Source organism: Protopterus annectens, chromosome 12.part0 (genome assembly GCF_019279795.1).
Source record: "Protopterus annectens isolate FY-2018-M chromosome 12.part0, PAN1.0, whole genome shotgun sequence".
Lineage (NCBI taxonomy): Eukaryota > Metazoa > Chordata > Ceratodontiformes > Protopteridae > Protopterus > Protopterus annectens.
In genome coordinates, this window is record NC_056746.1 from 653,678,831 (window position 1) to 653,703,830 (window position 25,000).

The following is a 25,000-nucleotide window of genomic DNA, read 5'->3' on the forward strand; positions in this document are numbered from 1 at the left end:
AGGTTTCTGTCACAGCACAGACATCGATGTTCTCCATATTGAGAAGGGCCTCGAGTGCGTGCATCTTGAGATTGAGACTTCTGGCATTGAGCAGCATTACCCTTAGTTTTTTCCTTTTGGTGTTCTAGGGTGGTAGGTTTAGAATTTGAGCCTTGCCTAAAAAGGCACTATGGGGTGGCAAGAGCCTTTGCCAATATCCGGAAGCCCAGGGTGACAGGTGCAAGCCGTCCCTTGCGAAGCAGCGTGGCTTGTCCAGCATGTCATCCCAGGCAGACAGACATTGGATCCCTTTGAATGACACCAGAATTTAAGCCAATTATTAAAGCTGATCATCTTATCACTGTATTGTGGCATCATTCTAGGTGAAGGTAGGATACTGCTCAAGGTCAGGGTCATACCTGCCTGGGCTACATAATCAGAGAGCTCCTCGGCGTCCCTTTTCATGTAGTCCAGGAGGTGCGTCTCAGGTCGTTGACACCAGCGTGGACAATGACTGAGTCGTACTTGTACCTGCTGTTGAGAGACCTGAGTGCTTGCGTTATGTGGCGGATTCTAGCGCCCGACAGGCAGCTTACTGTGACCTTCTCCTTACTCAGTCTGGTGAGCGGACGCCAGTGTGTCTGACTATGGAATCACCAATGACAAGTGTGTCTGGCATTTTGTTTGGCCTTAAGGGCTGTGACTGTTTGACACTCTGACTGTGTGGTCTATGTGTTGCATGTGTTGGGTCGTGAGGTGGTATTTGTTTGGGTGTCTGCTTTGGTGGCCTCTGCTGTTTTGGTAAATTTTTGACCAGAGCCTCCAGTATGTCTTTGTGTGAGTATGTGTATGATTTGAAGTTGTGATGGTACCATGTGTGACTGGGTATGTATTGTGTGTGGTTGCCTTCTCCTCCTGTCTGGTCTTGCCAGTCCTATGTTGAGAGAGCTCAGCCTCCAGTTTGGCCGTATAGTTGCATCTCTCACATGTATTTGTGTTTTGTGGGAGAAGGAGAGGATTGTCTGTGTACATGAGGCAATTGTAACATTGCCTCAATATTCCCAGGTTCACCAGTTGTGCTGGTGAGGACACTAGCAACTGATCCTCGACATACTAGAAGTAGTAGATAAAGAACTTTCAAAGGACTCCGGGGAAGTGGGTTTTGGGCTGGTGGGGTACTATCTATAATAAGAGTGCTTTATCAAGGTGCAAGTACTGTAGGAGTAAGTGCTAGGCTTTACAGATAGAGAATAGTCTACTTGGGAATCAAGTAGAGATGAACTTTTCAGTTATAGGATATGCTGGTTAGATCAGCAGTACAGTTTAGCGTGTTTTATAGCAGGGGCTGAAGGGAGCTAGGAATTGGCCCAAAACGACCAATGGACTACTAGTTTCTGGCTGAAACTTCACCAAATCGGACAAAAAGGCAGCTCAGTGCTTCCCACTCCCACTGGTAAGCAAAGAAACTTCCCTCCTTCCTAATAAGGCAATGGATCAGTAACAGGAACTAAAAACAAAGCCCAGGGATCAGCAACTCTGAAACTGGACTACTCTAGTTCAGTAAAGTGGGAAAACAAGAGATTTTTGTTTTATTACAGAGATAAGGAAAAAACAGACAGTAAATGCTATAAATGCTGTAAATCGGCTAGCGCACTTTAGTGTGTAGCCTACAGAAACAATTTGCAACAATTAGTAACTTAAAGTGCAATAAACAGTGTAAAATGCAGAAATCACTTAAAGTAGCAGTAAAACAGGCGAAATGCAGTCGCTAGCTTAATAACAGTGGGAAAGCCACAAAAATACTTATATCTGGTAGAAAGTCACTCTTTTAGCTCTCTGCTGCTTGGATCACTCTGCAGGCCACCACGAGGATCTGTGCAGAGTTGGTACAAGCTGGAAAACACGTGTTTAGCGTGTTTTATAGCAGGGGGCTGAAAGGAGCTAGGAATTGGCCCAAAACGACCAATAGACTACTAGTTTCTGGCTGAAACTTCACCAATTCGGACAAAAAGGCTGCTCAGTGCTTCCCACTCCCACTGGTAAGCAAAGAAACTTCCCTCCTTCCTAATAAGGCAATGGATCAGTAACAGGAACTAAAAACAAAGCCCAGGGATCAGCAACTCTGAAACTGGACTACTCTAGTTCAGTAAGGTGGGAAAACAAGAGATTTTTTTTTTTTTTTTTTTTTTTTTTTTACAGAGACAAGGAAAAAAAAACAGACAGTAAATGCTATAAATGCTTTTAAGTGGCTAGCACACTTGAGTGTGTTAGCCTACAGGTAAAATTAAGCAACAAATAACTTTTTAAGAGTGCAAAACAGTTAATCAACACAAAAACAGTTTAAATAGAATGCAGAGCTGTATAAACAGGCTAAGATGCAGTCGCTAAGCAGTAAATATTCAAAAAGCCAAAAAAAAATACTTAAATCGGTTATAGCAAATACAGTTATAACAAATGCTCTGAAATATACTGTATATTTCCAATATGTTTGAGAAGGACAGTCAGAACACAAGAAGGTTCAGGCGAAGAAGAAAAAAAGTTTTGTTTTACTTTTGAAAAGGTAAAAAGGAGGAACAGAAGGCCTTATCAAATGTTCTCTCTGTATTAAGAAGAATGAGCTAATGACACTAGACTGGGAGGTGTGTCACAGTAGGGGCGGGCAACTGCAAAGCCACCAAGTATAAGAGCAAGACACCAACAGGGAGGGAGGGTGGGACAAAATAGCCTAAGACAACAAGCTATGACAGTTTTTAAACAGAAAATGATTTCTGAAGATTCTGAATAGACAAAGTGCTTTATATATATTAAATTATAAAAACAGTAATCTGTTAAAATAATCAAAAAATACTTATATTTTGTAGCTCAGTTGCGGTCAAACAACTTCTCCAGCCTGCACCAAAGACCAGAACAACAACTTTTTTTTACAAGAACACAAAAGAACCAGCCCCCACTAGCCAAGAGATAATTACACAGAGTAAATGTTTCAGTTTATACAATAGCCTAAGACAACAAGCTATGACAGTTTTTAAACAGAAATACATATATATATTATACATATATACACACATTTATTTATATTTATATATATATATATATATATGTATGTATCTATGTGTGTATATATATATATATATATATATATATATATATATATATATATATATATATATACATGCACACACATATATGGGATTGGACATTCAATGTACAAAAACTTTTGGGTTCCTTCCTCATACACCCTATGTTTGTTGAAGCACAAGGATGTGCTGGTTTAAAAGGGGATATACTGACACCAGAAGTCAGACCTTTTATTGCTGATGAAGTGTTCAAACAGATATCTTGTCCATGCTGTGACTTTAGTTTTGGCAGTAGGCTTTTATATCAGCTTTCTGATTAGATAAGCACCTCTTTGTGGGGCCTTCCTCTTTTTTTATTTTGACTCAAAGTTGTGGTAATTTTTTTCTTATGAATAGCAAAAGGGAAAAATATATATGTGATAGTCAAATCCTATACAAGGATTCCTACATGGCCTGTGTCTTTGGTCTGGGGAAAATCATATGACATCTGCTTTGCGATATTTGTCTTTCCTTTACCCAGAAGACTATTCTCGTTCTGCTTAATGGCCTTAGTTTTTTTCCCTGGAAAGCCACCATTTCAAAGCTTTTCCATGTCCCTCCATGGCTGCTAACTCCTCTTTTTCAGATGTCCTCTTTGGGCAAAGGAAAAGAAAAAATGTACTAAAGACGTTACTGAGGGAGCCCTTCCTTCAACCTTGCTTTCCCAGTCTGACTAATAAATCTATTGTCATGAGCCCTCAGACCAATATTTCTGATTCCTCTGTTGTTGCTCCATGGGAAGCCAGTCTGGGTCAGGAATCAGACACTTCCATGATGACTGGATGTCAGACACCTGCATAGAAGGGAAAATGTTGTTTTCTTTTGCATGAAGGGTCCAGTAGTATACCCTGGGTCTCATTAACAACTAAGGGACTTGATCATGGAGGTCTGGGTTTGCAGTATATCGAAACCATTAAGCCGGACACTTCCAAGACAAAAATCTCAAAAAGAAGCAAGCACCCCCCACTTCCTTCCCAACCAGTGGCAGTAAGTCCCAAGATGAATGGTACAGTTTTGCAAATGGAATTTTTAGAGGCCTTCAGTTTCTAAAATTCTCAGCACCTGTTTTTTTTTTCTAAGAGAAAAACATCCCCTCCTCTTCTGAGGAAGAGTTTCTTTCAGATTCTGAAGAGGAAGAGTTAGAGAATGCTTCTTCATTCTTCTCTCTAGTTCCACGTGAGTCAGAATCTGTGGGAAGTGTCCCTACTGAATTTTCATTCCCCAACACTGTTTCTAAAATGTCACATCTGTCTAAATGGTAAGGAAGAGAAATTTCAGGAACTCAGTAGAGATATTATGGCTGTCTTAACTGGGGCTTTGGAGGATGCTGTCCATTCTTCCTGTTCTTTTCTAGGTACTCAACCCCCTGAATCCAAGAAGCCTGACAGGCTACAGTATATAAGGAGCCTGAGTCACAAATACCTCTCCAGAAATCCTCTAGTAGATCTGGCTTCCTTTTCTACAGATAAGGATGGGACTTCTAAACCCTTAGCATCTTCCAGTCTCATTCCCAACAAGAAATATATTTCAGAGCATTTGAATTTGATTTGTAAAACTAGGTATTCAATAACTATGGGTACAAGGGTCTACACCTCCTCAACCCTGGCCTTCAGAGCTGTAAATTACCAAGCCCATACAGCCAAATATGTAATTGCAGGTTGTGCATCAACATGGATTTTCTGAAGAATAAGAAGTGTGAAGCTTTCATGTTTGAGATTATTGATGGACTGTAATCTTTAGTGATCAAAATTTTTACAAGGGCAGGCCAAAAAATATGAGGCAAGTCAAGGACTGTTGAGAGCTATGAAAGCAAGACATGCTATTGCAATTAATTTTCTTCTGCCAAGATTGGAATATGCTGTGCCCATCAGTGTACTTCTGTCAAAGCAGAATACTGCAGTTTTGCAAAAAAAAAAAAAAAATCACAAGTTTATGCATCAAAGCTCCAACACTGAGCATCATTGTACAGTAATTTGTAAGAGTAATTAATTACTTATAATAACTAAAGCTACCTACCTGACAAACATTTTAACTTCACCATGTTGTGTGAAGCTAAGAAAATGTATGGAGCCATTTAGAAAGTCCACAAACTCCAGTTTTAAAGTGAACTGGTGTTTCAAATAATAAATATATTGCCCAAATACCTAAGGTATAGGCTCTAAGTCTGAACAGATGTAGAATTAAAAACACATGTTCTTCGTGTTTCACTGTTGCAGTCATTACATTTGGGTAATCTGCTGGCAGATTGCCCACAGTCAGCCTGAATTCCAAAGTCTGGGTCCTGCGTCGGTTGCTGTCTTCTCTTCCATGACATCAGGTCGTCAGGGGTATAAAGCATGCAGCCGACGCCATTTTCTTTAGTCTTTCTTGCCGTGCGGTGCCTGAAGCAGAAGCATTTCACAAGTGCCGGTCAGCCGACTACTGAAATATTCGAATTTCAGTTTCTGAACTGAAGTCTTCACTAAAGCTAAGTACCCCATTGGGGAAACTTTTTTCTTGCTTTTTACCGATGTCAGAAAAAGATAATAATTGTATTACTTGTGGGAAGCAAATACCTCATAAGGATTTCCATTTATACCGTATTCCTTGCCTAGGCCCTGATCACAACGTCCCTGGCTGTCGGTTTTGTGCTAGATTTAACCAATGCACTATTAAGCGTCAGTATATTTTTGCATCAAAGTATTTTGGAAACAGATTTAACTACCCAGAAATGTCGTCGGATAACAATCCGACTACCGGAGTACATAAAAAACGCAAAGAAAAGGACAGAGAAAGGCAGTCGAGATCCAAAACCGACGACGAAGCTTCTCCTAAGCCAGTCACCGGTACTCAGTGAGGTGCTTTTGCAGCCCCTGATACCCGCTACTTTCGAGTTGCAGGCCTCTACCGACACCCATGTGGAATCCGGCATGCCGCAAGATACTCAAGGTATTGGACCGACGGATGTATCTCCCTGAGATGGGTCCAGAGTTGCTGAGCAGGCACCGGCTTCTGAGGGTGTATTCAGACCACAACATGTGTATATCAAACCGACGACAGCTGCAAAACCAAAGACAAAAGCAACTTCTAAAACTAAAAAAACGACGCATGAGCCACATGCACAGGCCTCTGTGCCTAAAAAACAGATGATCAAAATGGCTGAAGACCTTATTACCTTGATCAGGGGTACCCATCCCCCTCCAGATAAGAGGCCTAGACAAGACACTGATTATGAATCTTCAGATCAGGTTTCTATTTCTTCTGATTCCTCTTCTGATCAGGAATTATCTATACCTTCCTATAAGGATTCTGATGCTGAGGAGTCTATTCCATCTGCATCTCCTTCTGAGGACTATTCATTTGGAGAAACCTTGCATACTTTGAGGGAGCATTTTCACTGGAAGAGTCAAGACTTCTCAGAATCAAAAAAGAGGCTCAGGGATTTCCTTCTTCTCCCTCAGCACAAGCCTTTAGCCATCCCCCCTGTTTTAGACATTGTGGATGATGTGTTTTCGGAGTCAAGCTTGACCCCTGACTCCTTACCTCCGGCTCCCAGTAAGCCTGACAAATAGTACAGAGTCCCTGACTCACTTAAATTTTTATTTAGAAACCCTGCTGCTGATCCTGAAACTATTTCACAGGGTCCAAAGGGAGTTAAGGCCTCAACAGCAAAAATCCTACCCCCTCTTACAGAGATTCAAGGGCACTAGACCGATAGGGAAAAAAGGTTTATACATCTGCAACCTTGGCAATCAGGGCTTTAAACTGTCAATTTCATATGCTTAAGTACCAACAACATGTTATGGGATTGCTGAAACAGAAAATTATGTTGATTTCAGAATGGGCAGAAAATAAAGAATTGCAGGAATTATTGCATGCAGCTGAACAAGTTGGAAAGCATACTTTACAATGTGGTTTTGATTCCTTAGAGGCCTCCTGCAGGGCCGCAGTTAATGGATCTGTGATTAGGAGGCATACCTGGTTAAAGGAACAAAATTTGCCTGATCATGTTAAAGCTAAATTGCTAGATGCACCTTTACAGCATGATTCTCTGTTTGATATTAAGGCAGAAGAGGTTTTAAAGAAAATGGAAGACAAAGCTAAGTCTATGTAAACTGTTAAAGACTTCTTACAAGTGCAGCCACCAAGATTTGGTAGACACTGGCCTACAAAGAATTGGTCCTTTCCTGTGTCAGACAGAGCTCAAAGGGGCAAATCCAGATGCCCTAAGGGTTTCAGATATCAGGCGCAAGATTCATACAGGTCAAAGCAATGGGGCGCTTCCACCTCCAAATCTGGAGGTGATAAAGCACAAACCTACAGAAAGCAATCCCAATGACTTCCCTGTGCTTACACCAAGCATTTATCTTTTGGCAGCACCCATAGGGAGAAAATTAGCACTTTTTGCTCAAAGTTGGCAGTTAATAACCTGGGACAAGTGGGTACTAAACATGGTATCACAGGGATACATATTCCACTTCCATACTTTGCCAATGGCAAATGGTTGGCCAGATCTGCCAAAAAATCTGTTGGCAGAGGCACAGAAACAGGTTAGGTCCCTCATGGATATGGGGGCCATTCTGACAGTACCAGAACAGGAAAAAGGACAAGATTTTTACTCAGGACTGTTCTTGGTACCCAGAAAGGACAAGGCCTGGCATCCAGTACTGGATGTATCGATTCTGAACACATAACTGGACGTTCCAAAATTCAAAATGCTGACTTTGCAGCAGCTTCTGCCCATGCTGGGCAAGAATGCTTGACTGATGACTCTAGACCTAAAAGAGGCATACCTGCATGTCCCAATAAGACAATCGTGCAGAAGATACCTCAGATTCAAGGCTGGTTTAATGCATTACCAATTCTCTGCACTGCCCTTTGGGTTATCTACTGCGCCCAGGGTCTTTACAAAGTGCCTGGCACCAGTAATTGCATTTTGCAGACAAAGAAGTATACAAATATATCCTTACTTGGATGACTGCCTCATTCAAGCAGAGAACAAGGACACTCTTCTTCGACACCTGGCGATTGTGAAAAGGCTTCTAACATGCCTAGGGTACACAATAAATGAAAAGAAATCACAACTGGTACCCTCTAAAAAAATAACATTCCTGGGTGAAAGCTTGGAAACAACTGCCCAGATGGCTTACCTCACGCCAGACAAGCAAAGGCAACTGACTGCTTACTTCAAACTGAGGGCAACTAAAACTCAGTCTTCTGCAAGGCAAATTCTGCAGGCTCTGGGCTTCATGGCATCCTGCATTCTACTAATTCCATATGCAAGACTGCATATGAGGAAACTTCAATGGTACCTAAAAAGTTTATGGAGTCAACATTCACACAGTCTGGAAACAATGATTCCTCTCATTCCCTGCCTGCGACAGGAGTTTCGATGGTGGGCAAAGGCATGTCACCAAAACATGGGACTTTCCTTCACTCTCCCCCCTGCCAGCCAAACCTTAACAACGGACGCATCAGATTATGCCTGGGGGGCCCACATGGCAGGAAGATGCATTCAGGGCTTATGGACACCAAAACAAATGCATCTTCATTTCAAGAAGAAAGAGATGCTAGCCGTTCAAAGTGCCCTAACAGCCTTCAAGGATTTGCTTCATCCAGGACAACTACTGATAAACACGGACAACACCACAGTCATGTGGTATATAAACAAGCAAGGGGGCACACACTCATACCCCCTTTGTAGGTTAGCCATGGCACTGTGGGACACAGCTTTGACCTAACAAATACATCTTCAAGCTTAATTCCTGCCAGGAAAACAAAACACTCTGGTAGACGATTTAAGCAGAAACCTTGTGGATCCTCACGAGTGGAAACTAAATCCACAAGTCTTCAGAATGATAACAGAGAAATGGGGGAGCACAGACATAGATCTTTTTGCCTCACCTCAAAATTATCAGTTGAAAAGATTCTGCACAAGGACTTATCACAGACAAGCATTGAAAGTGGATGCCCTATCCTTCAGTTGGAAAAACCTATCAGTTTACGCATTTCCTCCTCTTCCTCTTCTACCCAAGGTCCTCCTAAAAGTCAGACAAGAGAAGCCAAAGATGATATTAATTGCCCCGGACTGGCCCCGCCAATACTGGTACCCAGTCCTAAGGAACTTGGCTCAATACCCAGCTTGGACCTTGCTTCAAAGACCACAACTACTGTCCCAGCAAAACAATCCGATCCTGCATAATCAACTACAGACTCTGAACATGGCAGTATGGCTAATCATGTAGTCATACAAACAACACCTCTCAGTAAAGCTGTGATGAATGTCATTTTGGAAGCCAGGAGGCCTAGTACTCGAAAATCTTATGCTGACAACTGGAAGAGATTCTGTGCTTGGAATTAAGCACAAGGAACTGATACAGCAGAACAACATATTCCTCAGATATTACAATACTTAACTGAGATGCTTGACAAAGGCCTATCTTTCTCATCAATCAAAATCCATGCCTCTGCCATTTTGGCTCATTACAATACAGAGCCACCAATCTTTTCTCATCCTTTACTAAAGCAGTATCTTAGAGGAGCCAAAAATTGAAGGCCTCCTAGAAGATCACCATTACCTGCATGCAACCTCAATTATGTGTTGGAAGAGCTCGTAACAAACAAAGTTAAAACAGAAGGCACCAAAGCAGTAAATCCACAGTGAGAGGAACCAGTCCGTAGGATGAAGCATAAAATGACTTTTAATCGTGTCCTCTTTAAAAACAGTACCAGGTCTTCCTTTGACCAAAAAGAACTTTAAAATACATCCAAGAAACAATTGAAATCAAGCGCTTTCGCTTGGCTCGAATACCAAGCTTTATCAAGATGGATTACATACTAGAAGGGAACCATTAATATATGACTCCCCTCCAACCATGTGACTACAAATCATAATTAGATCTTAAAGCTATAATTGATTTTAAGAATGTTGCAAGATTTTTTTAAAATACAGAAACATGAATTGTTGTTCGTCTATAATCTGCCATACTGGCCTGGCTACACCTGTTAATTCATTGTAACATACTCCATAAATATTTACAAAAAATAAAATCTTGAATTAAAAAATCTTATGCTAAAAAGTCATTCTACAGAACATACGTTGCTCTGGTTCTTGTTTATATATCCCAAGCTCACCCTGCCTCCATTTGAACCAGCTGCTACCGCTGATCTAAAGTTCTTATCATGGAAAACAGCTCTGCTACTAGCAATTACTTCAGCAAGAAGAGTTTCAGAGCTACAGGCCCTCATGGCTGTAGAGCCTTTTATCATATTTTACCCAGACATGGTATCTCTGAGGACAAATCCTACTTTTATGCCTAAGGTGGTTTCCAGTGTGGCTCTTAACCAAACAATTCATCTGCCAACTTTTTATCCAAATCTGCAGAACAAGGGGGAGAGAATTCTGCACTCTTTGGACGTACACAGACAGCTAAGATTCTACTTGAGCAGGACAAAAGCTCTAAGAAAAACTGAGCAATTACTACTGTCATATGCTGCAGGATCAGAAGGAAAGGCTATTTCAAAGAAGACAGTTTCAAAGTGGATAAGCCACTGCATCCGTTTCTGCTACTTAGACCATGGTAAACCTGTGCCCAAGGGCATTAGGTCTCATTCCACCAGAGCTGCAGCTACTTCAGCAGCCTTTCTCAGAGGATTACCAACCAAAGACATTCTAGAGGCTGCTACTTGGAGTTCTGTTCACACCTTTACAAAACATTACCATTTGCCTCTCTACTCTAAGTCCAGGCAGGCTTTGCCACTGCAGTGCTGCAGGGCCTTATAGCCAAACCTAATGCTGTTTAGCTCCAGCCTCCCAACCATAGCTTTGGGTTCTACCCAAATGTAATGACTGTAACAGTGAAACACGAAGAACATAGTACAGTTGTGTACACTTACCATAAATGTAGATGTTCGAGTGTATTCACTGTTGCAGTCCAGGTTACCCTCCTGCCATCCCCCTGTCGTTGTGAAGTTTATCTTTCCTTCTCTGTCTTCTACAACCTATGTGGTGTATTTGCTTGTAGATGAAGGTAACGTTTCTATTGATGCATGTGTCTATATATAGATATATATATAATGTTGCTACCTTTTTGGGGGCACCTGACATCGGGGGCAAGAAAAACTAAAGAAAATGGTGTCGGCTGCATGCTTTATACCCCTGACGACCTGACGTCATGGAAGAGAAGACAGCAACCGACGCAGGACCCAAGACTTTGGAATTCAGGCCGACTGAGGGCAACCTGCCAGCAGATTACCCAAGTGTAATGACTGCAACAGTGAATACACTTGAACATCTACATTTATGGTAAGTGTACACAACTGTACTTTCTTTTCCCAGCTGCACAATACAGTGTTCACATACACATGGGCTACTCTCTTCACCTGCTTATAGAATTCTTCCTCAGAATATAGGATGATGATGTTCAAAATAACTTCCATCAAATCCATAAGCAGGTTGATCTCAATAGTTGTTTATAGTCAAGTAGTGCGTCATGAAGCCAGCTCAAACCAGTATTGTGGTGGATACAAGTAAAAAGATCAGTCACATCCAGAGTGAGGAAACTAGTATGTCCTTTCAAAAGCCCTTTATGAATTTTTCCAGAAAAATCCCCAAATCATTAAAAAGGTGGGGTTTCTTGCTAAAAACTGTTTCTGTCAAGAAACCCCACCAGCAGATACATCTTCAAGCCTTGTACTGCCACAGTGTGTGTAAAGGGCAGTTTCAAGATGTTTTGTGTACTTTGGAGATCCCAAAAATACTTGGGACATGAGTAGAACTGTTAAAAAGAAAATTATAAGTAGTAGAAGTACCAGAACCTTGTAAAAGCCAATCATTCAGGATCAAATCTGTGTTCCTTTGTGCAATGTTAGTTTCTTTAATTGACACTGTAATGTATTTTTCAATGTCTTGCAATACTTCAAACATATTAGCAATGCAGTCAGTCATATCAAATGTTACAGCTCCTCCCCCTTATCAGGTTTCATAATCCTCACTGCATGATCACTGGATAAAGCCCGAAGTGTGTCTCTTTCCTCATGTTTGAAATCGGCCATACTGTGCTCACCATGATTCTTAGCGAAATAGTTATAAATATCCTTCTCGCATACTTTTTCAAGTATGAAAATGAGTATTTTTTTTCTTTAAATTGTTACTAGGGTTACCTTGATAATCTTTTTTTCTCACGGAACTGGTATGTCAAATTTAACTTTCTGGTTAATAACAAAACCATTTTCTAGTTCTAATCTCCTAGTAGGAATAAAGGTAAATCCTTTTTCAAGTATATTGATGTGGGAACAAATATAAACCTTTATAGGGTGTTAGATTAAACCAGGTTACAATACCAGTTACCACCAACAGAGAAGTTGAGGAAGTACAGGAGTCCATTGGTTTGGATCCCCAAAATACAGTAAACCTAGTGTTTGAGAAGGCAATGGTCTTCCAATGTAGACTGGATACACCAGAGATTAAAGACATCATTAAGGCTAATTAGAGTACGTTTAAGGTGGATGGGCATTTTCTTACATTACTGGATGATAACCAGAGATTTGTATATAAGAATGGCATGGGCTTAAAGTATTACTTTGAGAAACATTGTGTATGTAGACCACAAAGGATTACTGATGGATAGGTAGTATATAGTACATCCAAATGTGGACATTGCAGTCAATGTGCATTTATTTAGACTAGTGAGATCTTGACAACGTAAAAAAATCCCATCTGATGCTATCCTGGGGCAACTGTAGAATGAGTGGGGTGATATATCTGGCTGTCTGCTCTAGTTGTAAGGCATTCAGCATAGGAAAAACAGAGCATCCCCTCCTAAGAGAGTCTAGGAGTACTGGTATGATATGCTAAAGGAAAACAAAAATAATTCTTTATCACAAACTACATTGTGTTTGTTTAAGTGGAAAATTTTTAATTTTGTTATTGCTATTATAGTGAGAGTCTCCAATGATCCCAGGGGTGGGCAATGGGGAACTCAGATGGAATATAAAGAGTTAATATGTCAGCTTAAGTTGGGTCCCACAAACTTTTTGGCTTTGAATGAACATCTTACAATATTGCCAGTACTCAAGATGCCTTCAGTCAAATTGTGATGAAATGGCCCTGTTTACCCTTCTGTAACACACATAACATTAATATGTAACAATACTGTGTCCAAAATGACTCTACATTTGTTGTGTAACATTTTTTTGATAAGATTAAAGGTTTGTGTATAGGTGTTCTTTAAGACAGACATTTTTTTAAGTAGAACATACATGACCTTTACACGTCTTTTATACATTATCTGGGTATTCATAAGTGTACACATTTTCTTATATTTTGTTATTTCTAATTTTTATGCAATTTTTTATGTTTCTTTTTTACACAGTTGTTATTTTGTTATATACTTGTTACTTTTTTGTATTAATAGTTGGATCTATTTTGTATTTTTTTGGATGAGAACGTTTTTAGAACAAAGTGATATAATGTGAATTTAAGAATTGGATGTGTGATAGATTTAAGGTTATTTGAGGGAGCAAAAATGTTTTTTGTGTAATTCTGAAGAAGTCTAACATTTATTTTAGATTAAAGCGTTTTTATGGATTTGACTGTATTTGCCAAATTGCTAAACAACTAATAAAGGGAAACTGTTGTGTTATACTGTTCCCTTTGTAGTTGTTGGTATCGCCAGACATCATTGGAGGTATTTTGGTTCCAAGTGATCTTGGTTTCCAGTGGTGGATGTCATTCATATATTATTAATATGCAGGATATAACCCATATAGATTAAGCTGCTACAGCAGTGATCATTTGAACGTCTGCTGTTATGCATCGTTTACTTATATGATTGCACTTTGCTTTGATACCAGGGTTTGTTGTTATTGTTGCTGCATATAGATTTCAGTCTCCAAATCAAGAGGTATTTTTTGTCATCTCATGTGGCAACTGTGGAAATGTGCTTCATGGTCTTTTTGTAAAGAGCAGCATTTATTTATTTTTTTATTGCTTATGCCAGACTTAACATGTCCCCTGCAGTGGAATATTGCTGTCTGTTGGCCCCAGCATTCATTTTCCTGTGTGCTGGTCTGCTAATGACTTGCCCTTATCTAGTTTGGTGGCTGGATTCTGCCAACTGTCAGATGAAGTCTTTAAATTACACAGATTCCGTAGGTGGCAGTGTCCACAGATGCATCTGCACTGGGGGAGAGGCACTTCAGTGAGCAAACAATGCAGAAGACGTGGATACCTTGGGAGTCTCACTTAACACATCATTCTAAAAAATAGAGCAGTACTGTTTAACATGCAAACCTTCAGGGGTTCCCTTCCCAAGGATATTTTATACATAGATTTGAACAATGTGGCTATAGTCTGTTACTCCAAAACACCTGTTAATGCCATGATGGTGTGCCAGTGAACCATTCAGATCCATCCCTTTCTGACTGAGACTTACATTCCAGGAGAGTCCAGCTGTGTAGCCAACAGGTTAAGACACTATGTCCATGAGTGATTAAAGTGGTCCATTGCTGACCAGAAGACTATGTCACATTTGCAACAGTCTGTTGTATGATCTCTGTGTCTTCCCAGCTAGTTCCAGGTATCCCAGATTCATCTCCCCTTCCGTCCTTCTGGAGTTAAAGTGATTAATGCCCTTGCCCAACCATAACTGGACTGTCTCCTGTATTCTTTTCCCCCATTTTTACAGATGATGGGGTTCCTAGAGGAGGCCAGACTGCACAGTGCCAAACTACTTCTAATTGCACCCTACTGGCCTGGCAGACTTTGTTCCTGCTTTTTCAGTGGCATCTTCTGTCAGATCTTTTGAGGCTTCCCCCTTGTAAGACACGGCTAAGTTATCCGTCAGGAAATACTCACTTGAACCGTCATGCCCTAAAATTAAGTATGTGTCTGCTTCATTTCCATTGATTTCCAAATATCATGACCCCCGTTTTGGAACTTGGTTTGTCATTTCCTGTGACCAGAACCCAATGTGGACTAGATTCTTCATTTGTAACAGTCAGGGCATAGACCCTTTCTTGATGCCTGTTCCCCAAGCACTACATTACCAGTCAGCAGTCTTAAACAGCAGTCCAGCTAATCCATTGTAAGTATGCATTTAGCAGCCATTTCTGATTTTACATAAGGCACAGGTCTTCTTCTTCCATAGCTTCCAGCTCAGTCATCCATTAAGAGACCTGGTTCCCCATAGGATATTCACCTTATGTTGAAAAGATGATCTTTCCCCTTTTTAGATCTAGTAGCAGCAGTTGACTTAAAGCTCTTCTTTTGGAAAATTCTTTTTGTAGTTGGTATCATGGGCCTATGACCAGAATGAGAGCCATATGTGATTTTTGAAAAGGGCAGTCACAAAGCTGCAGATACTCTGTCAAGCACTGAAACTTGAAATTCATTGTAACGTATAAAGCTTTTTTTGCAGAGGGCTTCAGTCCTTGCCCAATACACCACTGCAACTTAGTATATATAAACTCTGAGATTGCTGTACTTCAGAGTAAGAGGAGTTCTCTGAGGTGCCATTATTAGATACTAGTGCATATAGCTAAATGTCAATCTGTATCTATTCTTCTATCTTTATCTCAGTCGCTGTCTGTATGTATATATATATATATATATATATATATATATATATATATATATGGTTCCCATTCAGAAGCCTGAAACATCATAAGCCAGAAAATCAAAGTCCTGAAACCAAAAGCCTGAAAATTCAGAATCCTGAAAACTCAAAATCCTGAAAGCCCAAAATCCTGAAACTCAAAATCCTGAAAACACAAATAATGCTAATATGTCACTATAAAGACACTAATATCTACCAACTGACCCTGACCCTAACCCTAACCCTAACCCTAAGGTCCGTCACTATCGCACACTCACCTGACCCGCGCCCTAACCCTAACTCACTTAAACCGCCCCTAACCCCAATATTTGTCACTATTGCATACATGCCTAACCTGCGCCCTAACCTTAACTCACTTAAACCGCCCCTAACCCTAAAATAAAACCAACCGCACACTTACCTGACCCCAACGCATGACCTAACACACAGGGCTAACAATAGCAAAGCCACAATGACATCAGTATGTCTATTTTGTGTTTTCAGGATTTTGAGTTTCAGGATTTTGGTCTTTCAGGATTTTGGGCTTTCAGGATTTTGAGTTTTCAGGATTCTGAATTTTCAGGCTTTTGGTTTCAGGATTATGATTTTCAGGCTTATGATGTTTCAGGCTTCTGAATGGGAACCACATATATATATATATATATATATATATATATATATATATAGAGAGAGAGAGAGAAATAGATGTATAGATAGATATAGATATAAATCACTTTGCTCTCACTTTTGTGATCACTCTTTTAAATGCAAATTACAGTTTGCTTATTTTTTCCTCAGATACCTGGCTATCTCTTCTGCTAGAAGAATTTCAGGGGTCCATACTCCTTTTATCAAAGTTTATCTTGTTCCCATAGTCCCCCCCCCCAATAAAGAGAGGTTTACTGTCAGGATTAATCAATCATTTATGTCCAAGGTAGCAGTGGTAACCAATCTAAACCAATCTATTAACTTTTTTCTTTCTTTGTTGCTTATACAAATTAGGGGGGTACCTCCTTTGATGTATGGGTGGCCACAGACAGCTCAGATACACAGATACACACACAGCTAGATCCTAGAGAAAGGATGGTCAGCTTTTCATATCCTTTGCTAAAACATAGTTATGCAGGCAAGTTACCTGGTCATCTTTGAACATTTTTGTGAGACCCCCTGAGCTGGATATCATTTCCAGGTCAATGTCTTCCTTTGGAACCAGTGGTATGAAAAGCTTGCTCACTTAGAGTTTCCATCCAGGAGGATTATCTAGAGACTATGTCATAAAAGTTACCAAAGATGGATCTCTTACCAGCTTCAAAAGTTATGAAAGTTGAATATCATTGCATTATGATTCATCTATAAAAAGAAAGCCCCTCCTTGATAACAGAGTTCCTTCAGTACTCATCCTTTATGGAGTCTTCCTCTCTTTGCCTTCTTCTTTCTTGGATACCTTGTCTTAGCTTTTCTTTTGCACATAACACAGATAGATGGTTCTGCTGTACATTGTCTGAAGTGAAAGGGTAGGGATGGTAGCCTAGGAGAGTTTTATTGCCTGGCATTCCTAATACCTGCTGCAGACATCCTAAGGGTTTACAAAAGATAGCTGCTGCTGCTGTTATAGGTTTGTCATTGTGGTAAATGCTTGTAAATTTCCTTATTGTACTGCTGTGTGTAATGTTATCTTTTTTTTCTCATTGCAGAATCCTCCAGGTCTGCCTAGTGTGGCTGTTACATGGTTTATTTGTCTTCTAAGAGGAAGCAAGCTTATCATTGATTGGCACAACTATGGCTATACGATCATGAGTCTGACTCTTGGAAAGTGCCATCCTGTAGTACAGATTGCAAAATGGTGAGTTGTAATAAGACTTGTTATACAGTCATCAACACTTTACTTCTTTCTACAGTCAGTATTTCCCCCTTTTAGGGCTAGAGTTCATAGTACAATTCAGAGTTTCTTCTAATTTGGAATGCTGGAGGATCTTAGATTTTTTCCCATCATTTAGAAGACTTCTTTATGAACTAAGATAGGAGATAGTAAGGAGTAAGATGTTAATTAATGTGAGTTTATTAATGTGCTTATTCATCGATACAAATTACAAAACTAATATGAAAAAACAGATATTAAACAGGAAGATGATGGAAGGGCCGTCCAGCAGGAGACGTGAACATTGCCTCTAGGTGATGGTCACTGTTCATGTAACACCCTGACCCCATGTACAAAATTGGGCAACTAGATTTGATGCCAGTGATTTAAAAAAGTAAAATGTGTTAAGATTGATAGCAAATTGGCTAAAAGACAACTCCCACAATTCACGTTGCAGGAGCTTCATCAGTATTTATGAAAGTGGCCAACAGTATACCTTGGGGCTCGGTGCTGAGACCTCTCCTTTTTGTTCTTTACTTCTCAGATCCCCAATGCAAAGTGCCATAACCTCTGGCCAACAAAGTTTGCAGATGTTGTCAAACTGGGGGTTAAGTCACCCCCTGACACCCAAACTCTCCATGGTAAATTCTATTTATAGTAAAAATGAGCTCAAACTAAATTTAATTTGAAAAAGTGCAGGATTGTAACTTTTGGCTGACACCCCCCCCCCCCACATCATACTAGTTATAGAAAATACACCACTACAAAATGTTAATGCACTCAGGGACCTAGTAACTTGGTTTGAAAATTCCATCTCTTTTGACCATTACGTGACTGTGATTGTCAAGGAAAATTTTTTTTTTATTTAGCACAACTGATTTTAAAAGGAATATCTTCAAGGTGTAAAGAGGTAATATTTAGCACCAATAAGACAAGTTACCGAGTAATATGCTCCCTTTATATTTCACTAAACATATAAAACAATTAGAAAGACCTTAAAGGTCACATGTCTAAAGTCCCTGAGCTGTCAAAAGAAGTTAGGAGCGCTATCCCTTTATTCACTGTGTTATATTTTAGTTTTTTTTTTTTTTTTTTGATATTTTAATGAAATTACATTTTAAACAATGGCATAGCTACATCTACATTAGTAGAAAAGAAAACCGACCATAGTAGCATTATTTTTTTATTTTCATTATTTATTAATGTATTTTTATTATTAATTTATTTTCTTATTTATTTATTTAATTTATTTTATAAATATTTATTTTTATCTATTTATTTATTTTATTATTTATTAATTATAACATTATTCTTTATATTTTATATTATATTTGAGCTAAATGTTTTATATACTAATGCCCTCCCTAAGCATTTGGTCACTCATAAGAGACACACTGGCTTCAGGTTCCAGATACTCGAGAAACTAGAGCCTGAGTTCCTGGAAGGTGATGTCAACAACACCTTGGAAAGACACAGATTAGTTTGGCAACTCAGGCTCACTGTTGTTTGAAAATGTGCTGAAACTTCGAAAATTACCACATTGCATCTCTCATTAACTGGACTCACACAATGTTATGGTTTATATGGGGCAATTCAGACACAAAGTTTACACACTGCTTGTTGTATTTTTTTTTTTTGTTTATTTTAGTATATATATTTTTATATTTTGCATTTTTTTGGGATTTTTTGATTTTGCATTAGGCATATTTAGATTTGCTTCTAATTTAGTTCTAAATGTAATGTAGATAACATTGAGTGACACTAATAGCATATATATTCCTTAGCTACTGTTACTTAGTTATGGATTTTTGACGATAATAAGATTTTCTTTATTATGTTTTTATATTGGTATGTGTTTGTGTGTGTGTGTGTGTGTATGTATATATATTTATTTACTTCATTGTCTTTTGATGATGCCTTATAGTTACTCACACATATACATTTGCAATTAAGTGTTCTTAAATGCATTAACCATTAAGTCTTACAGATTGCTCGTCTAATAAACTGCGAATTCAACATATCCTGGATTGGATTTTTTTACTTGATTTAACTAGGTTTAAGAGATGTATTTGAGCAGGCAGCTTTGTTTTTATTTTTATCTTTTAAGTTTAGGTTTTAGTTTTATAACAGTTAATACCAGTACTAGGTTCATCATTTTTCAAATCTGGGGAATATTTTGTATAGTTATTCCACTGAGAACATAAGTTCATAGGTTAGTACTAGGCTAACTGCCCTTGCAAGCCATTGTAAGCCTAGCCAATTATCCCTTGTGAGACTCAAACCCTGCACCTTGTGTTTGTAAGGCAAACACCTTAACCATTAGGCCACCCTCCCAACACCTTGTGGAAAGTTTCTTACAGTGTTTGGTGTTTGATTATTCTTTATTTTCATGCAGTATACACACATGTTTTCTTGTTAGTAATTATCATTCAGTCCAATATTATATGCATTGCTCAACTCCTGCTTTCTTATAAATGAAATTCCTCCTCCTACTGAATATTATTGTGCATGTATTTTCCAACAAACCGTGCTTATTTCTATACAATTTGCTCCTTCCCATTTCTAAAGTTCCCACCTCCAGTTCTTTTGTCTGTATTACAATATTCATTGCTTCATAGGTTCATAGGTGTGTACTGGGCTAATGGCTCTGGAGCCATTACAAGCCTAGCCCATAGAATTCCTTTGGCATTGTACCGCCCAACGTTGGTTCCCAGTGCCTCTATCAAGTAGAGCCACTGGAGTGATCCCCGGGGTGAACTTTCTATTACCCAGCCACTCATAAAGATTTCTCTTGAAGAGGGACAGCGGGGTGCTCTGCTGGACATGTATGGGAAGTCTAATCCAGAGCATTGGCAGAGGTGCTCTGCTTGACATGTATGTGAAGTCTGTTCCAGAGCATGGGCAGTCTCTGGGTGAGGAACCTGTCCCTCCAGCATGTTCTGTTGAGTGTGGTAATGAGGTTGAGGTCTCTGGAGCGTGTGGTGCAGAGGGATTTGGATTTCTTTAGATGTAGAATTTCTAACAGAGCTGGGTCAGCCATGGCTTTGTAAGTCAAGCAAAGATCACCGCTAATAGGCGATATGAGACAGAGGATAGCTGGAGTCTTTGGAGTCTGTCCGTGTAGGACATGTGTTTAATGCCTAGGATCCTCTTTGTGAGGTACTTCTATGGCCTCTCCAGCTGTTGCAGGTGTCTAGTGAGGTACATGCCTAATGGGGCATTATACTCAATGATTAGTCTAATGAGGGAAGATTAGAGAGAGACAATGACCATTTCTTCCTGGATGCATAACCCTTGGTAATGAGATGTGCCACATAGAAGGACTTTCTGACCATAGGATCAATGTGGTGGTCAAAGGAGAGGTTGCTGTCAACCTGCGTCCCCAGATCTCTTCAGTGTTCAGTGGGCTCCCATCGATGTAATTAGTGGGAACTGAGTTTTTACCAAAAGGGATGACGACACATTTTTTGGCATTAAGCTTAAGGCCATGGTTTTGACACCAGTCATTGGTCTCAGTGAGGCCTTTCTGTAGGATGTCTGCATCACTTGGGGAGTTAATAGTGGCTCCCGGCTTGCAGTCGTCTGTGAACTTGGTCAGCCAGAGTCCCTTTGTGTTGGCCTGGACTTTTGAAAAGTAGATGCTGAACTGAAGAGGACCCAGGACCGATCCCTGTGGGACTCCACTCATGACTGGTCGGCAGTCAGTCGACTTTCACACTGTGTGTTCTATCTGTGAGCCAGTTTGCAACCCACCTTGTGATGTAGGGGTTGATGCCTAGTTTGGTGAGTTTGTCAATAATTCCCAAGTGAGGAATGGTATCAAAGGCCTTGGCCAGATCGAGGCAGGCTGTATGGCACTGCCTTACATTTACCCAAAGCCCGGGTGACTGACTCAAAGAAGTCAACCAGGTTGAGCAGGCATGACCTCCCCTTTCACAAAGCCAAATTGCATGGGGTCTAGAGTTTGGAGATTTCCTATATCTTTGTTAATCAGGTACATCATGATGTGTTCCATAGTTTTACATATCAAACTCATCAGGCTAATGTGGCGATAATTCCCAGGGTCTGTAGTTGCTCCTCCTTTATGAAGAGGGATGACTGTAGCAGAGCACCATTCGGTAGGGACAAAGCCTGAGGTGAGGCTGTGACTGAACAGGGCACACAGATGTGGTGCCAGTTCACTTTGTAGATCATGTAGAACACAGCCAGGGATATTATCGGGTCCCATGGAAGCTGTATTCTCGGCCTTGGACAATGCAGCTTTAACTTGTGCTGCAGTAATTCCGGGCGCCTGGCATTCTTCCGGTATTGTAATTGGTCCTTGGGGGGGGGGGGTAACGTTGGCACTGAATCTGTCTGCCAGTATGTTGGCAATATCTGTTGGCTCAATATAGGAGGTAACATTGTGCAATAACTTAGAGCAGATCTGGGTATTGCCGTGGAGGTTCTGGATATAACTATAGAAGGCTTTGTTATTGTTAGTGTCTGCCGCAATTCTGGCTTCATAGCAGGCTTTAGAGGATTTAATGAGGGATCTCAACTTTTTGTTGAGGCTGATAAGGGAGTTTTCCCAGTCTTGGGACTTCACCTTTTTCTGCAACAGTTTCTTCCTTTTGTTGTAGAGTTTATTAATGGCAGGGGACCACCAGATTGGCTTCCTTTTTTTGGAGGAGAGCACTTTGGTTCTGTTGGGTATGGCTAGTTCCATGCATTTATGTACATGTTCATACAGTGCATTGGTGTATGATTCGGCAGTCATGCAGCTATTTTCCATTGGCATGGGTGCCGTGAATTAGCCACCTCTGTTTCTAGGAGCCCAAAGTCAGCTTTGGAGAAGTTTTCAAGGTGGTTACCGTTGCGGGAGGTATGGGTGAGATTTGGATTTCCGTGGTGATTAGTTTATGGTCAGATCTGACCAGGGAGGGATTGACTACTGGTGTAGAGGAACAGTCACCCATGTTAGTAATAACCAGGTCAAGGATGTTGCTTCATCTATTGGAGATCAGAATGAGCTAATCCAGGGCATTGGAAGTGATGAATTCCAGGAAGCGTTGGGCCAGTGTATTGGTGCTTGAGTAGTTCTCCCAGTTGATGGAAGGGTAGTTGAAGTCTCCTAGTATGAGAGTGTTGGGTTGGAGCTTGATAGATTCCAGGGTGCTTAGGAACATGGAGTGAGAGTCTAGGAACATGATTGGGGACCTATAGCAGGCTGTGACCTGGATCACTATCTTACCCAATGTTAGTTGCACCTGAAGTATTTCAGATGCGTTATGCTGGACTACTAGTCTGGAGGTGTGCATATCCTTTATGAATTTGGAGGCACCACCGCCTTTGGAGCTACGGTCCATGTTTCAGAGCCGAAAGGTGTGGAATGAGTTATAGCCTGGTAGCACAAGGATGCTTTCTGCCACTTTAAACTAGGTCTCCATTACAGCACAAATGTCGATGTTCTCCATTTTGAGGAGTGCTTCGAGTGAGTGCATCTCCAGATTTAGACTTCTAGCGTTGAGCAGCATGTCCCTCAGATTACATTTATTTATAGCTGTTACAGAGGTAATTTGGTCTTTGGAACACCGCCTAAAAAAGGCACTGTAGGGGTGGCAAGAGCCTTAGCCAGTACCCGGAAACCCAGGGGTGATACATGCAGGCCATCTCTGGCAAAGCATCAAGGTCTGTCAGTCATGTCGTCCCAAGCAGACAGATACTGGATCCCCTTAGAATGACAGCAGAAACTTAGCCAATTGTTGAAGTCGATCATTTTTTGTTTGTACTGCGGTATCATCCTGGGTGAAGGTAGGATACTGCTCAGGACTAGGGTCATACCTGCCTGCGCCACATAATGTGAGAGCTCCACCATGTCTCGTTTCATGTAGTCAAAGGAGGTGCGACTCAGGTCATTCACACCCACATGGACAATGACAGAGTCATACTTGTACTTGTTGTGGAGTGACCTGAGTACGTGTATTATGTGTCTGATTCTGGCACCTGATAGACAGCTGACTGTTACCTTCTCCTTATTCAACCTAGTGAGTGGGACATCTGTGTGCCGCACTATTGAGTCACCTATGTTTAGTGTATTGGGCAAGGTGTTTAGCCTTAGGGACTTAGGTTGAGGGTCAGACTGTGGAGGTAAGATATGTGTCCTGTGGTTTGTGCTGTGTTGTGGTGGTGGAGTGTGTTTCTGTCTTGGATGTCTCTGCTGTTTGGGTAAATTTCTATTGAGAGCCTCCCCGAAGGTGGGTGTGTGTTTTTATGTGAGAGATGTGAGGTGGGTGCTCTGGAGGACTACGTGTTTCATGTGGTGTGGTGCAGGTGTTGACCTTCTCCTCTTGACCAGCTAGTCCAGTCTTGGCTGGAGAGTGCGTAGCTTTTAATTTGGTGATATAAGTGCATCTCTCGCAGGGCTGAGTGTTGGGAGAGGTAGGTGGAGAGGATTGTCTGCTTACGAGGCAGTTGGTACACTGCCTCAGAATGCCCAAGTGCACCAGGTTAATAGGAGAAAGCACAGGGAACTCCCTTTAATCATGCCAGGAGGGGTGGTCATAACTACCAAGTACTGGAGCTATTTCCGTGAAGAACAGCTAGTGCTGATGGCACTTAGGTGTGCTCCAGTAATTGCTACAAAAACTTGCTGAAGTGCAAAACGATTAAGCTATTTGAAGTGCAAGAGAGAAAGAACTAGCAAGATTCAAGGGGAAAAACTGAAGGGCAGACTTTCTGGAACCAGTAATGGTTTACCTCACCTCAGTGCCGCAAGGCAGAGCCTAAACAAACATAAACCCGAGCAAACGCTGCCTTTTAAATGAGAATGTTGAAAGGGATGGAAATACTGCCCAAACGGCCAATAAACTACAGTTTCTGAGCCAGAAACCACTCCTCTTGTGGTAGATAGGCTACCTAGTGCTTACCACTCCCACTGATGAGCTAGAAGGATTTCCTCCAACACAGAAAGGCTTGGGGGGCTCAGAAGATTACAAACAGTCCTGGATACAGCAAACCTGTATCTGGACTAGACTAGTTACTGGAAAGGCGGGAAACAAGCTTAGAGCTTTTTGGGTTTTTTTTGTTTTTTTATAGAAAAGCAGCTAAAACAGTAGTAAAAACATTTCAAATGCAGTGCAAGCTAGCACACTGGAGTGTGTAGCAATATTAAAACAAATACAGTTTAAATAAATGCAGTTAAATTAAAAACAATTAAAAACAAGTGCAGAAAGCAGTAAATTAGGAAAAACTTAAGATGGAAGCACTTGAGTATCTCTTTCTCCTTCCTGATGCTCTTGCAGTCTGCAGGATGCCAAAACTGGATCCGCGCAAGCCCGCACAAACGCTGGCTTTTAAACCAGAAAGTTGAAAGGGATGGAAATACTGCCCAAACGGCCAATAAACTACAGTTTCTGAGCCAGAAACCACGCCTCTTGTGGTAGATAGGCTACCTAGTGCTTACCACTCCCACTGATAAGCTAGAAGGCTTC

The 25,000-nt window shown here is 40.7% G+C and overlaps 1 protein-coding gene across 1 annotated transcript in view; it reads left to right on the forward strand.

The window, feature by feature from the left end:
• Positions 1-25,000, forward strand: part of ALG1 (ALG1 chitobiosyldiphosphodolichol beta-mannosyltransferase) — a 634,420-nt gene that overhangs the window by 70,663 nt on the left and 538,757 nt on the right. Inside the window, exon 4 of the mRNA XM_044089785.1 lies at positions 17,365-17,513. Coding sequence (XP_043945720.1) covers positions 17,365-17,513 — 149 coding nt within the window. The remainder of the gene's footprint in view (positions 1-17,364; positions 17,514-25,000) is intronic.